At 38.5% G+C, this 21,407-nt stretch overlaps 2 protein-coding genes across 2 annotated transcripts; both read right to left on the reverse strand.

The window, feature by feature from the left end:
- Positions 1-3,108: 3,108 nt before the first annotated feature.
- Positions 3,109-10,924, reverse strand: LOC130924487 (gastrula zinc finger protein XlCGF57.1-like). The gene is made up of 2 exons (XM_057851107.1): positions 10,820-10,924; positions 3,109-5,278 (listed from the first exon to the last, which is right to left on the reverse strand). Exon 2 carries the CDS (start codon positions 5,237-5,239, stop codon positions 3,413-3,415), a length of 1,827 nt encoding a protein of 608 aa, XP_057707090.1. The 5' UTR covers positions 5,240-5,278; positions 10,820-10,924; the 3' UTR covers positions 3,109-3,412.
- Positions 10,925-13,413: 2,489 nt separating this feature from the next.
- Positions 13,414-19,368, reverse strand: LOC130921585 (zinc finger protein OZF-like). Its single transcript, XM_057845652.1, has 2 exons — positions 19,232-19,368; positions 13,414-16,827 (listed from the first exon to the last, which is right to left on the reverse strand). Exon 2 carries the CDS (start codon positions 16,786-16,788, stop codon positions 15,448-15,450), a length of 1,341 nt encoding a protein of 446 aa, XP_057701635.1. The 5' UTR covers positions 16,789-16,827; positions 19,232-19,368; the 3' UTR covers positions 13,414-15,447.
- Positions 19,369-21,407: the final 2,039 nt, after the last annotated feature.

A 21,407-nucleotide genomic window follows, 5' to 3' on the forward strand; every position in this document is an offset into this window, starting at 1 on the left:
TTTACTTGTATGTTTTTTTTTTTTTTTTTTTTTAAGAAAAAAGTAACATACAGTGCCTTGCAAAAATATTCGGCCCCCTTGAACCTTGCAACCTTTCGCCACATTTCAGGCTTCAAACATAAAGATAAACATTTTTAATTTTTTTGTCAAGAATCAACAACAAGTGGGACACAATCGTGAAGTGGAACAAAATTTATTGGATAATTTAAACTTTTTTAACAAATAAAAAACTGAAAAGTGGGCGTGCAATATTATTCGGCCCCCTTGCGTTAATACTTTGTAGCGCCACCTTTTGCTCCAATTACAGCTGCAAGTCGCTTGAGGTATGTTTCTATCAGTTTTGCACATCGAGAGACTGACATTCTTGCCCATTCTTCCTTGCAAAACAGCTCGACCTCAGTGAGGTTGGATGGAGAGTGTTTGTGAACAGCAGTCTTCAGCTCTTTCCACAGATTCTCGATTGGATTCAGGTCTGGACTTTGACTTGGCCATTCTAACACCTGGATATGTTTATTTTTGAGCCATTCCATTGTAGATTTGGCTTTATGTTTTGGATCATTGTCCTGTTGGAAGATAAATCTCCGTCCCAGTCTCAGGTCTTGTGCAGATACCAACAGGTTTTCTTCCAGAATGTTCCTGTATTTGGCTGCATCCATCTTCCCGTCAATTTTAACCATCTTCCCTGTCCCTGCTGAAGAAAAGCAGGCCCAAACCATTATGCTGCCCCCACCATGTTTGACAGTGGGGATGGTGTGTTCAGGGTGACGAGCTGTGTTGCTTTTACGCCAAACATATCGTTTTACATTGTGGCCAAAAAGTTCAATTTTGGTTTCATCTGACCAGAGCACCTTCTTCCACATGTTTGGTGTGTCTCCCAGGTGGCTTGTGGCAAACTTTAAACGAGACTTTTTATGGATATCTTTGAGAAATGGCTTTCTTTTTGCCACTCTTCCATAAAGGCCAGATTTGTGCAGTGTACGACTGATTGTTGTCCTATGGACAGACTCTCCCACCTCAGCTGTAGATCTCTGCAGTTCATCCAGAGTGATCATGGGCCTCTTGGCTGCATCTCTGATCAGTTTTCTCCTTGTTTGAGAAGAAAGTTTGGAAGGACGGCCGGGTCTTGGTAGATTTGCAGTGGTCTGATGCTCCTTCCATTTCAATATGATGGCTTGCACAGTGCTCCTTCAGATGTTTAAAGCTTGGGAAATCTTTTTGTATCCAAATCCGGCTTTAAACTTCTCCACAACAGTATCACGGACCTGCCTGGTGTGTTCCTTGGTTTTCATAATGCTCTCTGCACTTTAAACAGAACCCTGAGACTATCACAGAGCAGGTGCATTTATACGGAGACTTGATTACACACAGGTGGATTCTATTTATCATCATCGGTCATTTAGGACAACATTGGATCATTCAGAGATCCTCACTGAACTTCTGGAGTGAGTTTGCTGCACTGAAAGTAAAGGGGCCGAATAATATTGCACGCCCCACTTTTCAGTTTTTTATTTGTTAAAAAAAGTTTAAATTATCCAATAAATGTTGTTCCACATCACGATTGTGTCCCACTTGTTGTTGATTCTTGACAAAAAAATTAAATTTCATATCTTCATGTTTGAAGCCTGAAATGTGGCGAAAGGTTGCAAGATTCAAGGAGGCCGAATACTTTTGCAAGGCACTGTACATGAACAAATATAAGTACAAATGCCTTACCCTCAAAATATATTCCATTTCACTGTGCATAATGTAATGCAAACATTGACTTTTATAAGGAAATAATGAAGTAGCCGTAATATAGGTAAATGAATAAAAATAAGTCCAAAGTGCACATTAACTATATTGCCACATTTCAGAAAAGCATTTGTCAACCTCAATGCAGTAAAATTTTTTAGCTTAGAACCATATTGTGTTCTAACTTTAGTTATATTTTTTACCACGAGAACTGCATGTCATGCTTCATGTATCATTTATGATATAAATCACATAACATATATACACATTTTTTTTGTTTAAAAAAATATATATTTTATGATGAAGGACCACATAAAGCTTTCAAATTAAAAATTTTCTCATTATTTCTGGGGTCAGGGATAACAGCACGGAAGATGTTCTGAACCTCCCCTTCAGAGCAAATTAGATAGTCTCTTTAACTCCTTTAAGATCTGTTCAATTTCCCGTTACATTAATTCAACACGCTTGTCATGATGACATAAACATTACTGTAATGAACAAAACACAGATCAGAACAGTTTTGACTTCAAAACAAGTGCTTATATTTATTTTTTCAAAAGAAATCATTTGAGTGACTCACAATCAATCAGTCAATGACAATGACGATGTGTTCCCCTAAACAATGAGGATTGAACTAAAACAAACATAAAACAGACAGGTATTGTGCTTTTTCAGCAGATAAAACATTTGGTACAACAGGAGAGGAGACTTTTGTGGTCTTGGTCCATGAAACAACTTTCTTAACCTGGCATTTATAGGGCAGCAGGCCTATCAATAACCTAAAGGCCTCTTAGGAACTTGTAAAAATAACACAGCAAAATGAAAACATTTGCTAATTTCCATAGTAACTTTATCACTCTGATGGAAAAATACAGACTCTTGAATAGGAACAGAACTTTGCATACGGGCAAAACGGGAGTGGACACAAAAGCACACATCCCAATCCACCGACACCGTGCCAGAATTATTATATACAGTGGGGAGAACAAGTATTTGATATCAAATACTTGTTCTCCCCACTGTATATAATCGGGCCTATTGATAATGTCATCGGATTTAATGGGATGACGTCATAATTCCCATTATTGGACCGATAATTATCGTGCACATTTAGTGCTGACGTTATTGGCGCGGGAGCTTTCCATTGATATGGATAAGGAGCAAGCCCCCTCAATCGAAGCCCGGATTCAAAGGTTTGCATCTTCGCCTTTTGTTTATGCCGACACCATACAAGGCGAGGCCATTTCGCAACACAGTCATTGTGTCTTGGTGTTGCGGAGACGCCATGTAAACTGCCCCTTAGTGTGGCAAAGCGAACTCGTCAATGCTGACGAGTTCAGTTGAGGGGGTGGGGGGGGGGGGGGGGGGGGGGGGGGGATCACGCCAGCAAGTGAAAGCTAGACCAATGTTTATTCTTGAGTATTCTGCTAGCATCCCTTTTTTCTTTCCTCCTCGAACAAAAATTTTTGTCTCCGTTGCTCTGCCATAGAAATCGGGCAAAAGCGTTTGCATCGACTTCTGTCTTTATAACGAATGAGGAAAGGGGGAAGTGACGCACACTTGTAGTGTTTTGTGTGTGGCAGGGTTCCTGTCAACCTCCTCAAATTTAATTACAGTTTGCGAAAACGATACAGAGGTGTCATTCAACTAGTTGTCAGTCGACATATCCTTACATTACTCATTACCTAGTGTGGATTGTTGCGTGCGACACCAAATGGCTCTTCTGAGTGAATCTTTGATGACAAAGTGAGCAGGCAAAAGGTTTCTCTCCAGTGTGCGTTCTTGCGTGTCTGTTTAAAGTTCCCTTATCTGTGAATCTTTTACCACAAACTGAACAGGGGAAAGGCTTCTCTCCAGTGTGCGTTCTAGCGTGTCTGCTTAAAGTTCCCTTCTGACAGAATCTTTGATGACAAACTGAGCAGGCAAATGGCTTTTCTCCAGTGTGTATACGCATGTGTCTTTCTATATTAATCTTCTGAGAAAATCTTTTGTTGCAAATTGTGCAGGGAAAAAGCTTCCCTCTAGTGTGGGTTCTTAGGTGTTTGGTTAATTTTCTCTTTTCGGTGAATCTCTTACAACAAAATGTGCAGACAAAAGGCTTTTCTCCAGTGTGTGTATGCATATGATTTTCTAAATGAGACTTCTCAGAAAATCTTTTGTCACAAAGTGCACAGGCAAAACGGTTCTCTCCAGTGTGAGTGCGTATGTGTTTGTTGAAATTTCTTTTCTGGAGGAATCTTTTACCACAAACTGCGCAGACAAAAGGCTTTTCTCCAGTGTGTGTACACTTATGCAGCTCCAAATTAGTCTTTCGAAAAAATCTTTTGTCGCAAAGTGTGCAGGGGAAAGGCTTCTCTCCTGTGTGCGTTCGTGCGTGTCCCTTTAAAGTTCCCTTATATGTGAATCTTTTACCACAAATTGAGCAGGGGAAAGGCTTCTCTCCAGTGTGCGTTATTGCGTGTCTGTTTAAAGTTCCCTTATCTGTGAATCTTTTACCACAAACTGAGCAGGGGAAAGGCTTCTCTCCAGTGTGTGTTTTCACGTGTCTCTTTAAATTTGTCTTCAAGCTGAATCCTCTACCACAATATGTGCAGACAAAAGGCTTTTCTCCGGTGTGTGTAAGCATATGCTGTTCTAAATGACTTTTCCGAGAACAACTTTTGTCACAAAGTGTGCACACATAAGGGCTTTCTCCAGTGTGTGTACACTTATGCAGCTCCAAATTAGTCTTTCGAAAAAATCTTTTGTCGCAAAGTGTGCAGGGGAAAGGCTTCTCTCCAGTGTGCGTTCTTGCGTGTCCCTTTAAAGATCCCTTATTTGTGAATCTTTTACCACAAACTGAGCAGGCGAAAGGCTTCTCTCCAGTGTGCGTTCTTGAGTGTCTGTTTAAAGTCTCCTTATCTATGAATCTTTTACCACAAACTGAGCAGGGAAAAGGCTTCTCTCCAGTGTGTGTTTTCACGTGTCTTTTTAAATTTGCCTTCACGCTGAATCTTTTACCACAATATGTGCAGACAAAAGGCTTTTCTCCGGTGTGTGTAAGCATATGCTGTTCTAAATGACTTTTCCGAGAACAACTTTTGTCACAAAGTGTGCAGATATAAGGTTTACAATCCGCGCATTTTTTTGCGTCTCTATTCAATGATGGCTTGTTTGAGGATTTCGAAGCATTTTGGTCAAAGTCATTCTCCTCCTCATCTGTGTTAAAGTCAGAAGAATGTGATGTTAGGTCGCCGCTGTCCGAAAGCGGAGCTAATAGTTCGTCCGGTTGGGAACGTCCCTCTCCCTTTGTTGCCAGGTGTTGATATGAGCTGTCGCTCATATGTTTCGTTGCTCCGCTCTCTTCGCTTGGACCTTCATCTTCTTCGCTCTTCACACCGACGGTCACCGCAATTATTTCATTGTCCTGTTCTTCTTCTTTAATGTGGGGAGTCTCTGGCTCTGCCTCCTGTTTGATGTACGGCATATCCGACTCCTCCTCGTGTTTAACATGGGTGTGATCGCACATTCCTGGGTGAATATCTTCTTCAGTCACGTCAGTGGTACACTGGATGAAAAAAAAAAAAAATATATATATATATATATATATATATATATATATATGTATAAAATCACATGACATTGGAGAACCAGCAGCAAAAGAACTTTAAGTGGCAAGCGACGAGTTTTCCGCAGGAGGTAGTTTCAGTTTATCCACACATCATTCAAGGTACATACTAAACCTGAACGATATATCGTTTAAACATTGCCATCGCGATGTGTGCGTACGCGATAGTCCCATCGCAAGGACGTGCGATAGTTTTTATTTTCTTTAATCCACATACGCCCTGCTTTCTGCTCTGTGCAAGGCCTCACACCCTCCCTCTCCCAGCTCTTTGAACCTCACAGTCACTGCAGCACTTGCTTATTAAAGTTAACGATGCTGGTATCTTTGATCTTGCCAAAGAAGCAGACATCACGGCGCAGCAGCTGTCCATCATCGTTTAACTTGTTAAACAGTTTCTGCAAGGAAGCCGCTTTGGAATGAATGTATGAATGTATGAATGTGTGTGTGTGTGTCTGTGTGTGTGTGTGTGTGTGTGGAGACGTTTGAGACATATAAATGCCAGAAGTGTGTGTGTGTGTGTGTGGAGACGTTTGAGACATATAAATGCCAGAAGTGATGAGGAGGAGTTTGTAATTTCTACATGTCCACCAAGAGTCACAGCTAAGGTAGATAAACAGAAGTATTTAATAAAGCCAAGCATGTTTCTACTAGAGTACTTTATTCTTGTTCAAAAATGATTTGGTTGGACAGTTATGTTTAAAACTGATCATAATTATTACATTTGAAGTGCTTAAAACTATTTATTAATATATATATATATATATATATATATATATATATATATATACATATATATGTGTGTGTGTGTGTGTGTGTGTGTGTGTGTGTGTGTGTGTGTGTGTGTGTGTGTGTATATATGTATACATTTTTAAAAATCATACTTTGGGGAAAAAGTGAAAAAAAACAAGCCTTATATGTATCTCTTTCCAATGCTAAATCTGAATAAATACATTGAGCGCACACACAAAAAAATAAAAATTTGGGGGGCGGGGTGTGCAGGGTGGGTTCTGGTCCCCATTAACCGCGAAAAACGAGGGATCACTGTACACTGTGGTCATTATGAGTCATCCAAAGTCTTTCCAAAAAGCTATTCAAGTCATCTAGAGAAAATTTCTTTAAAAAACAACATTTTTGAAAAATATCGCAATATAATATCACAAACCCCCAAAAAATCGCAGCAATAGTTTTTTCCAATATCGTTCAGACCTAGTACACACAAAACATGGACATATACAAAGATATATACATAGGCGGATCCATCCACTATTCAGGCAAAGTAGGCGATCGCCTTAGGCCCCCAACCAGCTGCCCTTGCCCCAACAGGGCAAGCACTTGGGCCACTGGAGCCAGCAGCACCCCCAACTATTTGTCATGTATAATTATGTCTGCATACCAAACAAACAAATAACAAAACAAAAAAGAAAGCCATTTGAATCCACGACGACGGACTGAGTATCAGTCCCTTAGCTTCATTTAGCACCGTTTAACTTTGCTTAGCTCCGTTTAGCATCGCTTAGCTCCGCTTAGCTGTTCGTTAGCTTCACTTAGCTCTCCCACGTTTTTCATGCCACTAAGCTCGCTATTTTTACAGCTCACTTGCTACTTTGCAAGTCGGCTATCATTCATTGCGAACACATGAGCAAACGTGCTGTCCATGAGAGCCAAAGTGCAGTGAGGGAGAATTTGAGAACAGGCCGCTCATGCCTCTTTTAACTTTCTTCTTCTTCACACCGAACATAAAATACTCGACAGCAAACCCTGTGGCGAAACAATGCAGTACAGTTCCAATCAGTCATACAATAACACTCAACAGCTGGTTAACAGTATTTGCTCATGAAAAAAAAAATTACATCTATTTGTGACACAACAAGCAATGAAGAAGAATGTTTTTCTACGGAGTGTAAAGCTTTCGGTTAGCGGTTTAGTGAACGTACCTCCGGTGAACATTTTATCGAACACAACAATATAAAACTGAGTATTGTTGCATCCTTAATACACACAACCATACACATACATACAATTTACTATGGAAAATTTCAACATTCTGGTTATATCGGATTTCATATGAGGTACCCTAGTAATGTTTTTCAAGGAATCAGAAAATTAAGCATACATTGGTCGAAGGTAAGTTTTTTTTTCTTAAAAATGGAGATGGAGTGTGACATTTTAAGTATTTCGTGAAGTTCATTCTAGATTTGTGGTTCTCTGCACACAATACCGAGGCTTGTACACTTTAACCTTCTGTTTTTCCCAGTGATGTGATTTTTTTCTTCTAGTAGTAGATGTGTGCTGAGGAGAACAGATTGGGATGAGATCACCTAGTTTATGGTTTAGTTTATGGGTGATACGCAAGGTATATCTTGTTTGTAATTTTCATGCAAGATGTTTTCAGTGTAATAATGCAAACATTTAGTAATGACGATTACAAGAGCGATGATACGAGGTCCAACTTAGTTTACGTCACCATGACCAAAGTAAGGGGCAGAGGTTGGTTGTAATTAGAGCTGGGAATCTTTGGGCACCTAACGATTCGATTACGATTCAGAGGCTCCGATTCGATTATAAAACGATTATTGATGCCCCCCCCTCCTTTTTTTTTCTCTTTTTTTAATTTTTTTTTTTTTTTATGTTTTGTACATTAGTTCCAAAATTGTTCAAGAATACTCTCAGGCTAAACCACACTACTATTTCAGTATCAAGTTAACATATAGCAGTAAACAAATATACAAAAATAACATTAAATAAAAAACTCCAGTCCCCATTCTGTATCAGCAGCTTTAAACTACATTCAATTAATTTAATGTTGTGAATCAACCGTTAAATTTGTTAAAATTGCTCCCGTATTCTATAATTTCCCTTTTGTCTACTTTCAACATGTGAAAGTTTTAAAACTATTTTAAAGATAGATTCAAGTCAATATTTTACCGATTTAGGAGTATTTTAGAAAAAAAGTTAATTAGGTTTGCTTGGAAGGTTCGCTACAACAGCCTTGCAGGGAAGTGTACTGCTTTAAAATGGCGGCCGTTGATAACGCCCGCATCTAGCTTTTTGTAGATGTGCTGCTAACACTACCAAATCTATATTCCATCTAGTCCTATATAAATGATATCCACCGTAACATTATATGGATGTACTTTGAAGCAGCTTTTCGGCAGCAGTTGTCCTGATATGTGAAATTATGGATGTTGTTATTATTATTAGCAGCAGAGGGCGCTATGTGTTTGTATTTGTGTTGAGTGTTGACGGGAGGAGTTTTTGGATAGATACTTCCGGTATGTCGAAAACAAAGAGAAAACCAAGCCTAACGAAGTTGTTGGCTAATAAATGAGAGCACCAGCTCTTACGTTCATTACTCGACTTAGTGTCATTTATAATGAACGACACAGCAGTCAGGTATGTTGTTGTGTTTTTTTTTATCTCGTTGCATGAGTTGAGCTAAAGCCGAGAGTTGAGCATTGGCATTACCCGAGGGGCCGGGTAATGGGAAGCATGACGTTTAGCTACTCTCGCTCCGTTCCGTCCCGAAGACTGCGCGGCGCGCTGAGTGTTGCGTACTTCCGCTTTACTTCGCATATTTCAATAATCGGAATTTGGATGTTTGTGAATCGTTCTCGAATCTTCCACGGCCGAATCGCAAATAATCTAAGAATCGGAAATTTTGCACACCTCTAGTTGTAATACATTAAATGTACTTCGTTACATTTACTTCAGTAGCTTTTTGAGAAAAAATTACTTTTAAGAGTACTTTTACTAAGCTATATTTCTTACTTGAGAAGATACATGAAGAAAAAAACGCTACTCTTACTAAGCTACTTTGGGCAACACAAGAGTCGTTACATGTGCCTCTTTAGTCTGCATATTAAATATTTTTTTGCCAGTGATGCTAAGAGTAGCGCTACGGATTTCACTAATGAGACGTCGCAACAATAATCACATGACTACATTATAACAATCAAACGCAAGTTTCCCCTTCTGTCTTCACACCAGTCTGCTCAATATGACCCTTTTAATTTCAAAATATTAGTGGCAGAGTGGTTAGAACGTCCGCCTCACAGTTCTGAGATCAAGGGTTAAATCCTGGGCTTCGGCCTTGCCGTGTGGAGTTTGCATGTTCTCCCCGTGCCTGTGTGGGTTTTCTCCGGGTACTCTGGTTTCCCCCCACATTCCAAAAATATGCATGGTAGGCTGATCGAACACGAACTTGTCCCTAGGTATGAGTGTGTTCGCGAATGGTTGGTGTCCTTGTGCCTTGCGATTGGCCGGCAACCGATTAACGGCGTACCCTGCCTACTGCCCAGAGTTAGCTGGAATTTGCTCCAGTGACCCCTTGTGCGGGTATGCGGCTAGGAAAATGAATGAATTAATAATTATGAAGGAATTCTTCACTTTTCAAACTAGGAACTATTTTATCCATCAGAGATTTTTTTTTTTTTTATAGTGAGAATTCAATGATTGTGTTTGTATTTCTTTAGCTCAATGTGGTTATGTAATGGGTGATTGTACAGTATTATTATAACAACAGTTCGTATAGATAACTTTGTGCTCAGGAAAAAAAATACCATTGTTTAAAAATAATCCAACAAATATATAAGCATTTATTCAAACTGTTACTCATTAATTGAGTATTCTTTTCACCAAATACTTTTGTACTTGAGTACATTTTTTTTTTACATTTTATCTACTTTTACTTTTGTAATATTATTTTGTTGTAACGCTTCTCCTACTTGAGTAAACATTTTGGCTACTCTACCCACCTCTGGTGAGGGAGAGTTACTTTTCTCAATGTATAAGCACACTGGCAAAGAAATATATTATTTGGTAATGCATTGACAGCATCCACAATGGCCATTTAATTGCTCCATCCATTTTAAGTTCAATTACTCACTAAATACTGTATATACACGCGTAATATCTGGCCTGTCAATGGAGCCACATGCTAAATAGGGTAGCACAACCACTTAATTTCTTTTTTTTTTTTTTTTTTTTTTAATCATTCGAGATTCGTAACGTGTTTTTTTTTTTGTTTTTTTTTTTGTTTTTTTGCCCGAGTGGTAGACGTAATTCAAACTGTAAAAGTTGTCGCGGCCTTATTTTATGGCGCAACCCGGACGAAGACTGGAAACTGGTCTCGTGATTGGCTGATGATGACCACCGAGAGCAAAGCAGTCTTTTAAAATGAAAGTGTCTCTGCTTAACCGTTGAGATCCGTTTTAGAAGCATTTACAAAAAACGTGTTTCTTGCATGTCCATTTAAATATTATGGCTATTTCATCAACAATTGATGTGGAAATCTTACAATGTACACCTTTAAAACAAGTGAGCGAGGGCTACTCAAACGCATTCTGTGTCTTGGCTAGCGAGCTAAGCTAAACAAAACTTCAGTAATGCACGCCTGGGGAGCTTCTACATCAAGCCAAACTCCATTCACAAAGCTTTAAGTTGGGACTTTTTAGTGCACAGAATTCTTATTTGGATACTTACCCGATTAGAATGCTTTCGAGGAGCTCGTTTGGTTAAGAGAAGCGAACACGAAAGAACAAGTAGTGTGGCGAGGGTACACGGACGTTGCGTCAAGTGAACCGGAAGTAGAAACGTTCAGGCGCTGAAACGTCAGTGTAAAATGTTGAGGCGTTTTGAACTAAAACTACTTCACATCACTTGACAACAAAAATAATTCAATAAACATTGTAAGTTGTAACTATTGAAATTGTAGTCATAACCATCAATATTGGGCTGCCGTTTGTAAAGCAGATCATGGTGAAAATTACGACATTTTCTCACATTTAGCGCCACACTGTGTTAAAAACGTCGTGTGAAATTTTTAGTCTCTTTTTTTTTTTGCACATTTACAACATTGTTTAGCAACTTAAATATTTATTTTTGAATAATAAGTATTGGAATTCAATGTGTAAATCTAGAACTAAATATTTATTTCAATCGTAAATGTAAATGTTAAATGTATTTCCGAAATGTAAATCTGATATGTATATCCTAAATGTTTATCTGAAATTTATATTCGATATTCCGTGGCGGTTCCTCGGCATTCTCCTGCCTCCGCCTTCCCCTCTCTTCTCTGACTGGATATCCGCCCTGTGCTCCGTCGCGGGTCGTTGCCTGGGCGCCGGTGTATTGGCTGGGTGTTGCCTGCACCGGCGGGGGACCCTGCCTTGCCCTGGGCTTGGTGGGCCGCTGAGGGTCCCGTGGCGTGCCGTATCAGTTGGGGGGCTGCGGCTGTGGCCCGTGGTCTGGATGGACGGGCGGGGTGGGGGTAGGCGTGGAGTTGGTGGTCCGTCCCCTCTTTCCATCCCTGAAGGCCAGTTGATGGGTGCGCGGGTGGCCCGGGGGACCACCTTGGATCCCGGGGGTGGGGGGCGATGGCTCCTTTTCTGGGCGGCGGGAGGAGGGATAAGTATTTTACATAGATATGATTATTATCCCAATGATTCATGTCCAAGAGCCGACTGCCACGTTGAGTAAGTTTTATTCATTCTCAAGCAACAAAAACAAAGTCTGAGCTGCTCCAGCTTTTATTTTGTTACTTCCGGTGTCCAGTCATATGAATTTGCATATTACGCTAAATAAATAGTTGCAACCGTTTCCAGATATAACATTTAAATTTAGTATTTAGATTTAAGAATTAGGATATAAATATAAAATTCAGATATAAAATGAAAATTTCAAATATTAATTTCAGATAAATATTTAGAATATACATATCAGATTTACATTTCGGAAATACATTTAACATTTACATTTACGATTTAAATAAATATTTAGTTCTGGATTTACACATTCAAGTCCAATACATAGTATTTAAAAATAAATAAGTTGCTAAACAATGTTGTAAATGTGCAAAAAAAAGTGACTGTAAAAATTTCACACCACACCTTTAACACTGTGTGGCCCCAAATGTGAGAAAATGTTGTCGAAATTTTCAGCATGATCTGCTTTACAAATGGCGCCCTATACATCAATAACTGAATTTGAAGGCTCAGAACTTTGTCCATAAATATATACGCAGGGGTTAAAGTGGCTAGAAGGTCTGGAACTCCCTGACATAAAGGTCGCCACGGAGCCGGGTGGTTCAAACCTCCAAAAACAACAGAAATGCAAAAAATAATAATAATAAGCTGCTTTTGGCAGTTATACCAATAAAACACAAAAGGTTTCACACATGCATTAGGCTACTGCATTACATTTACTGTAACAAGGTATATATGAGAAACTGATTTCCGTCCACAATTGTATTTTTTCCCCCCAATAATCTGCATAATAACAGTAAACAAAAACCATACAGTAACTCAAACCTCCATCTCCTAATTTTTTATTTTCCCTCATTCCCTCGCATCTAAATGCAAAACTTTAATTTTGATTAATAACATAGGATGTACATTAAAATTTATTGTATTGTAAACATTTACTTCTATATTGTTTTCTTTTTTTAAGAAAAAAGTAACATGCATGAACAAAAATAAGTACAAATGACTTACCTTCAAAATATATTCCATTTCACTGTGCATGATGTAACGCAAACACTGACTTTTATATTATAAGGAAATAATTAAGTAGCCCTAACATAGGGAAATGAACAAAAATAAGTCCAAAGTGTACATTAACTATATTGCCACATTTCAGAAAAGCATTTCTCGACCTCAAAGCAATAACATTTTTTGCTTAAAACCATACTGTGTTCTCACTTTAGTTATATGTTTTACCACGAGAATTGCATGTCATGCTTAATGTATCATTTATGATATGAATTACATATGTAATTGTTTTTAAATTGTTTTTAAAATATATATTTTATGTTTAACGATCACATAAAGCTTTCAAATTAAAAAAAATCTCTTCATTATTTCTGGGGTCAGGGATAACAACACGGAAGATGTTTTGAATCTCCCCATCAGAGCAAATAAGATAAAAGAAAGTCTCTTCAACTCTTTCCTTTCTCTTTAAAATCTGTTCAATTTCCCGTTGCATTAATTCACCACGCTTTTCATGATGACATAAACATTATTGTAATGAACAAAACAAAGATCAGACAGTTTTGACTTTAAAAAAGTGCCCATTTTTATTTTTTCAAATGAATATAATTTGAGTAAATCACAAACAATCAGTCGATGTCATTGACAATGTGTTCCCCTAAACAATGAGGATTGAACTAAAATAAACCCAACAGGTATTGTGCTTTTCCAGCAGAAAAAAAACATTTGGTGCAACAGGAGAGGAGACTTTTGTGGTCTTGGTCCATGAAACAACTTTCTTAACCTGGCAATTATAGGACAGCAGGCCTATCAATAACCTAAAGGCCTCTGAAGAACTTGTAAACATAACACTGTAAAATGAAAACATTTGCTAATTTCCATAGTAAGGTTTATCACTCTATGATGAAAAAATACGGACTCAAGAATAGTAACAGAACTTTGCATACGGGCAAAACGGGAGTGGACACAAAAGCATACATCCCAATCCACCGACACCGTGCCAAAATTATTATATATAATCGGGCCTATTAATAATGTCATCGGATTTAATGGGATGACGTCATAATTCCTATAAGTGGACCTATAATTATCGTGCACCTCTAGTGCTGACGTTATCGGCGCGGGAGCTTTCCATTGATATGGATAAGGAGCAAGCCCCCTCAATCGAATCCTTCCACTTTGGAGCCCGGATTCAAGGTTTTGTCTTCACCTTTCGTTTTTGCTGACACCATATAAAGGCGAGGCCATCCCGCAAAACAGTCATTGTGTCTTGGTGTCGCAGAGTCGCCATCTAAACAGCCCTTTAGCGTGGCAAACCGAACTCGTCAACGCTAATGACTTCGGTTGAGGGGACGTCACGCTGGCAAGTGAAAGCTGGACCAATGTTTATTCTTCAGTAACCTGGTAGCATCCCTTTATTCTTTCCTCCTCGAACATCTGCCATCTTTGTAGAAATGAATGAGGAAAGGGGGAAGTGACGAATGCCGTGAAGCAGTCAACACATTTTTAGTCTTCTACCAATGTTTTTGTAGTTCCTGCCACCCTCCTCAAATTTAATTACAGTTTGTGAAAGCAATGCAGACCCCCTCAAGATTCAAAGGAGGTGTCATTCAACTAGTTGTCAGTCGACATATCATTACAAATGTTATGAAAATATTTTATATGAAGGTTGAAAAGTTACGTAGTGTTGCTTTAAAATCATTCATAATTATATTACCCTATTTCACCATTTAAGGGCCATATTACACAATTTGTATTTATCAAAATTGTATTTATTTCAAAATGTTTTTATTAGGGCTGTCAAAATTAACGCATTAACGAGCGGTAATTAATTTTTTAAATTAATCCCGTTAAAATATTTGATGCGATTAACGCACAAATGCCCCGCTCAAACAAATTAAAATGAGAGCACAGTGAAAGGTGTACTTGTTGTGTTTTTCTGAGTTTTGCCGCCCTCTGCTGGCGCTTGGGTGCGACTGCTTTTATAGGCTTCAGCACCTGAGCATTGTGTAAGTAGTTATTATTGACATCAACAATGGCGGGCTACTAGTTTATTTTTTGATTGAAAATTTTACAAATTTTATTAAAACGAAAACATGAAGAGGGGCTTTGATATAAAAGTTCTATAACTTGTCTTTTAAGAACTACAAGTCTTTCTATCCATGGATTGCTTTAACAAAATGTTAATAATGGTAGTGCCATCTTGTTGATTTATTGTTATAATAAAGAAATACAGTACTCACGTACTGTATGTTGAATGTATATATCCATCTTGTGTCTTATCTTTCCATTCCAACAATAATTTACAGAAAAATATGGCATATTTTATAAATGGTTTGAATTGCGATTAATTGCGATTTATTACGATTAATTAATTTTTAAGCTGTAATTAACTCGATTAAAAATTGTAATCGTTTGACAACCCTAGTTTTTATTTAATTTGGACTCTTTTGGGGTTCTGTACAGAAAGACATGCAAAGCAATTCATTTAATTAAACAAGAAAAATCTAGAATACTGGTGCGTTGTGAAAAAGAATGGGAAATGGAAAATCATTTCAACAACTGAATAAGAATATTGAAATGCTTTTTCTACTGTAAATGTGTGGCAGGAGTTCGAATATTTTGTCAAACACTGCAATTCAAAGGTTTCTCCTCAGTGTGGCTTGTTGCGTGCGACACCAAATGTCTCTTCTGAGTGAACCTTTGATCACAAAGTGAGCATGCAAAAGGTTTCTCTCCAGTGTGCGTTCTTGCGTGTCTGTTTAAAGTTCTCTTCTCCGCGAATCTTTGATGACAAACTGAGCAGGCAAAAAGTTTCTCCCCAGTGTGGGTTCTTGCGTGTCTGCTTAAAGTTCCCTTCTGACAGAACCTTTGATGACAAACTGAGCAGGCGAATGGCTTTTCTCCAGTGTGTATACGCATGTGTCTTTCTAAATGAATCTTCTGAGAAAATTTTTTGTCACAAACTGTGCAGGGAAAACGCTTCTCCGCAGTGTGGGTTCTTGTGTGTTTGTTTAAATTTCTCTTTTCGGTGAATCTTTTACCACAAACTGTGCAGACAAAAGGCTTTTCTCCAGTGTGCGTATGCTTATGATTTTCTAAATGAGACTTCTCAGAAAATCTTTTGTCACAAAGTGCGCAGGCAAAACGCTTCTCTCCAGTGTGAGTGCGTATGTGTTTGTTTAAATTTCTTTTCTGGGAGAATCTTTTACCACAAACTGCGCAGACAAAAGGCTTTTCTCCAGTGTGTGTACACTTATGCATCTCCAAAAGAGTCTTTCGAGAAAATCTTTTGTCGCAAAGGGTGCAGCCGAAAGGCTTCTCTCCAGTGTGCGTTCTTGCGTGTCTCTTTAAAGTTCCCTTATCTGTGAATCTTTTACCACAAACAGAGCAGGGGAAAGGCTTCTCTCCAGTGTGTGTTTTCGCATGTCTCTTTAAATTTGCCTTCACGGTGAATCTTTTACCACAATATGTGCAAACAAAAGGCTTTTCTCCAGTGTGTGTACGCATATGCTGTTCTAAATGACTCTTCTGAGAACAACTTTTGTCACAAAGTGTGCAGATATAAGGCTTACAAACCGCTTTTGTGTCTCTATTCAATGATGACTTGTTTGAGGATTTTGAAGCATTTTGGTCAAAGTCATCCTCCTCATCATCTGTGTTCAAGTCAGAAGAGTGTGATGTTAGGTCGTCGCTGTCCGAAAGCGGAGCTAATAGGCCGTCCAGTTGCAGTCGTCCCTCTCCTTTTGTTGTTCGCTGTTGAAATGAGCTGTCGCTCCAATGTTTCGCTGCTTCGCCCTCTTCGCTTGGACCTTCATCTTCTTCGCTCTTCACACCGACGGTCACTGCAATGATTTCATCTTCCTGTTCTTCTTCTTTAATGTAGGGAGTCTCCGGCTCCACCTCCTGTTTGATGTACAGCATCTCCGACTCCGACTCCTGTTTAACATGGGTGTGATCGCACATTCCAGGGTGAATATCTTCTTCAGTCACGTCTGTGGTACACTGGATGGAAAAAAAAAAAACAAAATAAAAAAATATATATGGGAAAACCCATTTGTAGTGTATCAACTATTTGTTCTCCCCACTGTATATAGACATATATATATACATATAATCACATGATTTCATTCAGTAAATATCTTGCCGTGATTTTCATGTTGAATATTTTTACCGACATGAAGAACCCTTTTGCTGTAAATACAATTTAATAGGTAAACCCATCGATCACTGCCATTGATGATGATGACAGAATTGTTCCCTCATTGGCAGTGTTGGGAATAACGCCGTTATAAATAATGCAGTTACATAACGGCGTTATTTGTTCAGTAACAGGGTACTCTAACTAAATATTTTTTCCGCCGTTACAACGCCATTACCGTTACTGACGGTCAAAAGCGGTGCGTTACTTACTTTGAATAAATTGAAGAAACTACCAGCCGTAGCGAGTCTACTCTGCTCTGTTTATTTGTCATCCAAGACTTGGGGTGCGTTCAGGTTCATGGCAATGAAAATAGTAAACACACATAGCCTACCTTTGCAAGAACGATGGAGTTGCCGTTTGATACGGTCATAATGTGCAGGTCCTGCACCCATCCGCAGCAAAAACTGTTCGTAGCTTTGTAGCGATTTGTAATTTCGGAATCGCTGATGAGTTTAATAACATACACCAAACAATAAATACAGCACAATGTCCATTTTGCGTAATTGTGGAAGCCTGTCGACATCTTTACTCCATTTGTCTTCGGCTTGCTCGTAAGGGTCAACATTGTTCACATCCTTAAGTTTGATCACATATCTGTTCTTCGCCTTAGTAACGGGTTTGTCTCTTTATCGAACTGGCAAGTTAAAGTTTAATGTCCGGCGAGCCAGACCTGCTTCCAATATGGCAGCGTTGTTGTCAAATCTCACGTGATCCCCCATTCTGTGACGTAAATGCTCGAGCCAATAGTGCATGTACTTCAGAGCCGGTGTTTTCACACACAAACCGGAACAGCGCGTGCGGCAAACACAAACACGCAAAACAGATGCAGAGGGATATGATGGCAGAGCATTCAGAGGAAAATTTATCCTTTATGAGGTGGAGATATAAACACTATTTCAAGTTGGTCGAAATTAAAGGAAAGAACGTGCATGTAAAGTGTAATTTATGTCCCGGGGCAAAGCTTTTGTCGACATCTGTGGTAAGCAATTCAAATCTGTTTATTTTTGTTGCACTTCAAGTGTAGGATAAATCTGTTGCTGGTGAGGTGCAATAAATATTACTAAGTTCTATTACACAAGTACCTGTCTGTTCTTCTCTATTCTGCTCAGAAAATGACAAATCCTTTGACATACAACAAATTCTTTTTAAAGTAACGAAAATAGTTACTTTCCCTGGTAACTATTTACTTTTACTATAGAGTAATTCAGTTACTAACTCAGTTACTTTTTGGAAGAAGTAGTGAGTAACTATAAATAATTACTTTTTAAGGTAACGTGCCCAACACTGCTCATTGGCTGCCATTGGTGGCACTAGACGTCCAATTCATTTTGACCAGGAGGGGTGAATGAATTAACGTCTAGCATCGTCAATGGCACTGAATGATGAGCAGTCCTGTCAGTTTAACCCTTTACACTTCGCGCTGTGCAATTGGGGGTGCGGCGCCCCCTTGATTTCTGTGGGCCATAACGTCTGCTGTATTCGTTATAAGGGATCCTTTTTGGCCAGTATGTACAGTGGTACCTCGACACACGATCTTTTTCACATCCTACGTAAAATTTGAATCGCTATTTCAAATAGCCTATTTGTTTCTACATCAGACGACATGCTCGAAATACGACGATTTATGACTGCGCCGCAGTTTCTTTGTTTTGCCGCATGCACGGCGATTTTCTTGTGAGAGAAATCACACACCGGCAAATATATATATCATTTGATAATGCATTGACAGCATCCACAAAGACGATTTAATTGCTCCATCCATTTTAAGTTCAATTGCTGACTAAATACCGTATATACACACGTAATATCTGGCCTGTCAATGGAGCCACCTGCTACGACTGCCACAACTGGTCTCGTGATTGGCTAATGTTGACCACGGAAGCAAAACAGTCTTTTAAAATGGAAAAAATCTCTGCTTAACCGTTTAGATCCGTTTTAGAAGCATTTACAAAAACGTATTAATTGCATGACCATTTAAACATTTAGGCAATTTCATGAACAATTGAAGTGGAAATCTTACATTGTACACTTTTAAAACAAGTGAGCGAGAACGACTCAAGCGCATCCCGTGTCTTGGCTAGCGAGCTAAGCTAAATAAAACTTAAGGAATGCACGCCTGGGGAGCTTCTACATCAAGCCAAACGATTTTCACGAAGCTTTAAGTTGGGACTTTTTAGTCCACTGAATTCTTACTTGAGTACTCACCCGATGAAAATGCTTTAAAAGCCCTCGTTTAGTTAGAAGGGAACACAAAAGAACTGCAAGTCTGGCGAGGGTACACGGACGTTGCGTCAAGTGAACCGGAAGTAGAAACGTTCAGGCACTATAACGTCAGTGTAATATGTTGAACCGTTTGGAACTAAATCTACTTCACATCACTCGACTCCAACATAATTCAATAATTATTGTAAACGTATCCGAATTGTAGTCATAACCACCAATAACTCAATTTTGAAGGCTCATAACTTTGTCAATAATTGTAAACGCAGGGGTGAAAGTGGCTAGAGGTTTTGAACTCCCCTGACATAAAGGTTCAAACCTCCTAAAAGACAGAAATGCAAAGAAAACAGCTTTTGGCAGTTATACCAACAGTGGCGCCAGCAGGGGGTAGCCAGGGGTGGCAATTGGTTGGCCACCCCATTGGCCACCCCGCTTGCCAGTATATCGTTAGATTGTTGTAGCATTAGTTATGCATTTCTTCCCTAATGAATACATTTATTTTGTTTTGTTAAATGTAGAGCTGTCAAATTTATCACGTTAACGGTCGCTAATTTTTTTTTTTTTTTTTAAAGTTAATCAGGTGAAAATATTTATTGCAATTAACGCATTCCCAGTACGATTCATTCACGCATTGCCGCAAAACAGCCTACAATGGCGCAGTTTTACTTATATACAGAGACAAGAGGCAGAGTGGAGTAGATACAAGCATTCATTGGGGCCGTGCTTTTAATTGGCAAAAGCTTTGTCATCTCTCCCACAGCAGCTATAAATATTGTGGGAAGCAACGTGGGGAAGAATGACAGGAGTTGATCTTTTTCTTAACACCCTGTAGTGAACCCAACACAGGGAAGATATAGCATTTCCAGCCACCACACACAGTCATGGTTGCACCACTTCCCATCATGCATTTGGGCAGAACAGTTAAGTCGTTACAGTATCATTTACTGAAAGCTCAACAAATACACTAGATGGGAATATTTAGTCACAATATAAAAAGTCACATTTATCCTTTAAGAATTACAAGTCTTTCTATCCGTGGATCCCTTTCACAGAAAGAATGCTAATAAAGTTAATGCCATCTTGTGGATTTATTGTTATAATAAAAAAATACAGTACTTAAGTACAGTATGTTGAATGTCTATATCGGTCTTGTCTTATCTTTCCATTCCAACAATAATTTACAGAAAAATATGGCATATTTTAGAGATGGTTTGAATTGCGATTAATTACGATTAATTAGTTTTTAAGCTGCGATTAACTCGATTAAAAATTGTAATCGTTTGACAGCCCTAGTTAAATGTACACCTTATGCCTAATATATACATAACACAATAAAACAAAATTGTTGTGGAACTCAAAATGTTGACTGGACAGTTATGGACTATGCACATTAAATCATTAGTAACATCAAATATTACACAATACACCAAAGCATATCAGTAGCCGTATTCTTAAGTCTTTCTGATATTTTTCCCCTGACCTTTTTACTGCAATAATATAATGAAAACCTGAAATTATGGCTTTTAGTTTTGGCCACCCCAGGATTTTAAGTGGCCCCATCTGGCCACCCCTATGAAAAATTTCTGGAGGCGCCACTGTATACCAATAAAACACAAAAGGTTTTACACATGCATTAGGCTACTACATTACATTTACTGTAACAAAATATATGAGAAACGGATTTCCGTCCAAAATTGTATTTTTTCAATGATCTGCTAAATAACAGTAAACAAAAACCATACAGTAAGCCCAACCTCCCTCTCCTAATTTTTATTTTCCCTCATTTGCTCGCATCTAAATGCAAAACCTCAATTTTGATTACTTAATAACATGGACGTACATTAAAATTGAAGATATTGTAAACATGAGAAAAATAACATAACAAAAATAAGTACAAATGCCATACATAATGCACAGTGAAATGAGATATATTTTGAAGACATTGCAAATATTGACTTTACAAGAAAATAAATAAGTAGCCGAACATACTGTAGGTAAATAAACAAAAATCACTCCAACGTGCACATTCACTATTTTGCCAAATGTATCACATTTCAGAAAGGCATTTCTCGACCTCAGTGTAGTAAATTTTTTTGCTTCCAACCGTATTACGTTCTATCTCACTTTAACTATATTTGTTTTACCACTAAATCTGCATGCA

Source organism: Corythoichthys intestinalis, chromosome 1, assembly GCF_030265065.1.
Source record: "Corythoichthys intestinalis isolate RoL2023-P3 chromosome 1, ASM3026506v1, whole genome shotgun sequence".
Lineage (NCBI taxonomy): Eukaryota > Metazoa > Chordata > Actinopteri > Syngnathiformes > Syngnathidae > Corythoichthys > Corythoichthys intestinalis.

Excerpts from the sequence above, each read along its gene's own strand:
- LOC130921585 (XM_057845652.1), bottom strand. The coding sequence starts at position 16,788 with ATGTGCGATCACACCCATGTTAAACAGGAGTCGGAGTCGGAGATGCTG.
- LOC130924487 (XM_057851107.1), bottom strand. The coding sequence starts at position 5,239 with ATGTGCGATCACACCCATGTTAAACACGAGGAGGAGTCGGATATGCCG.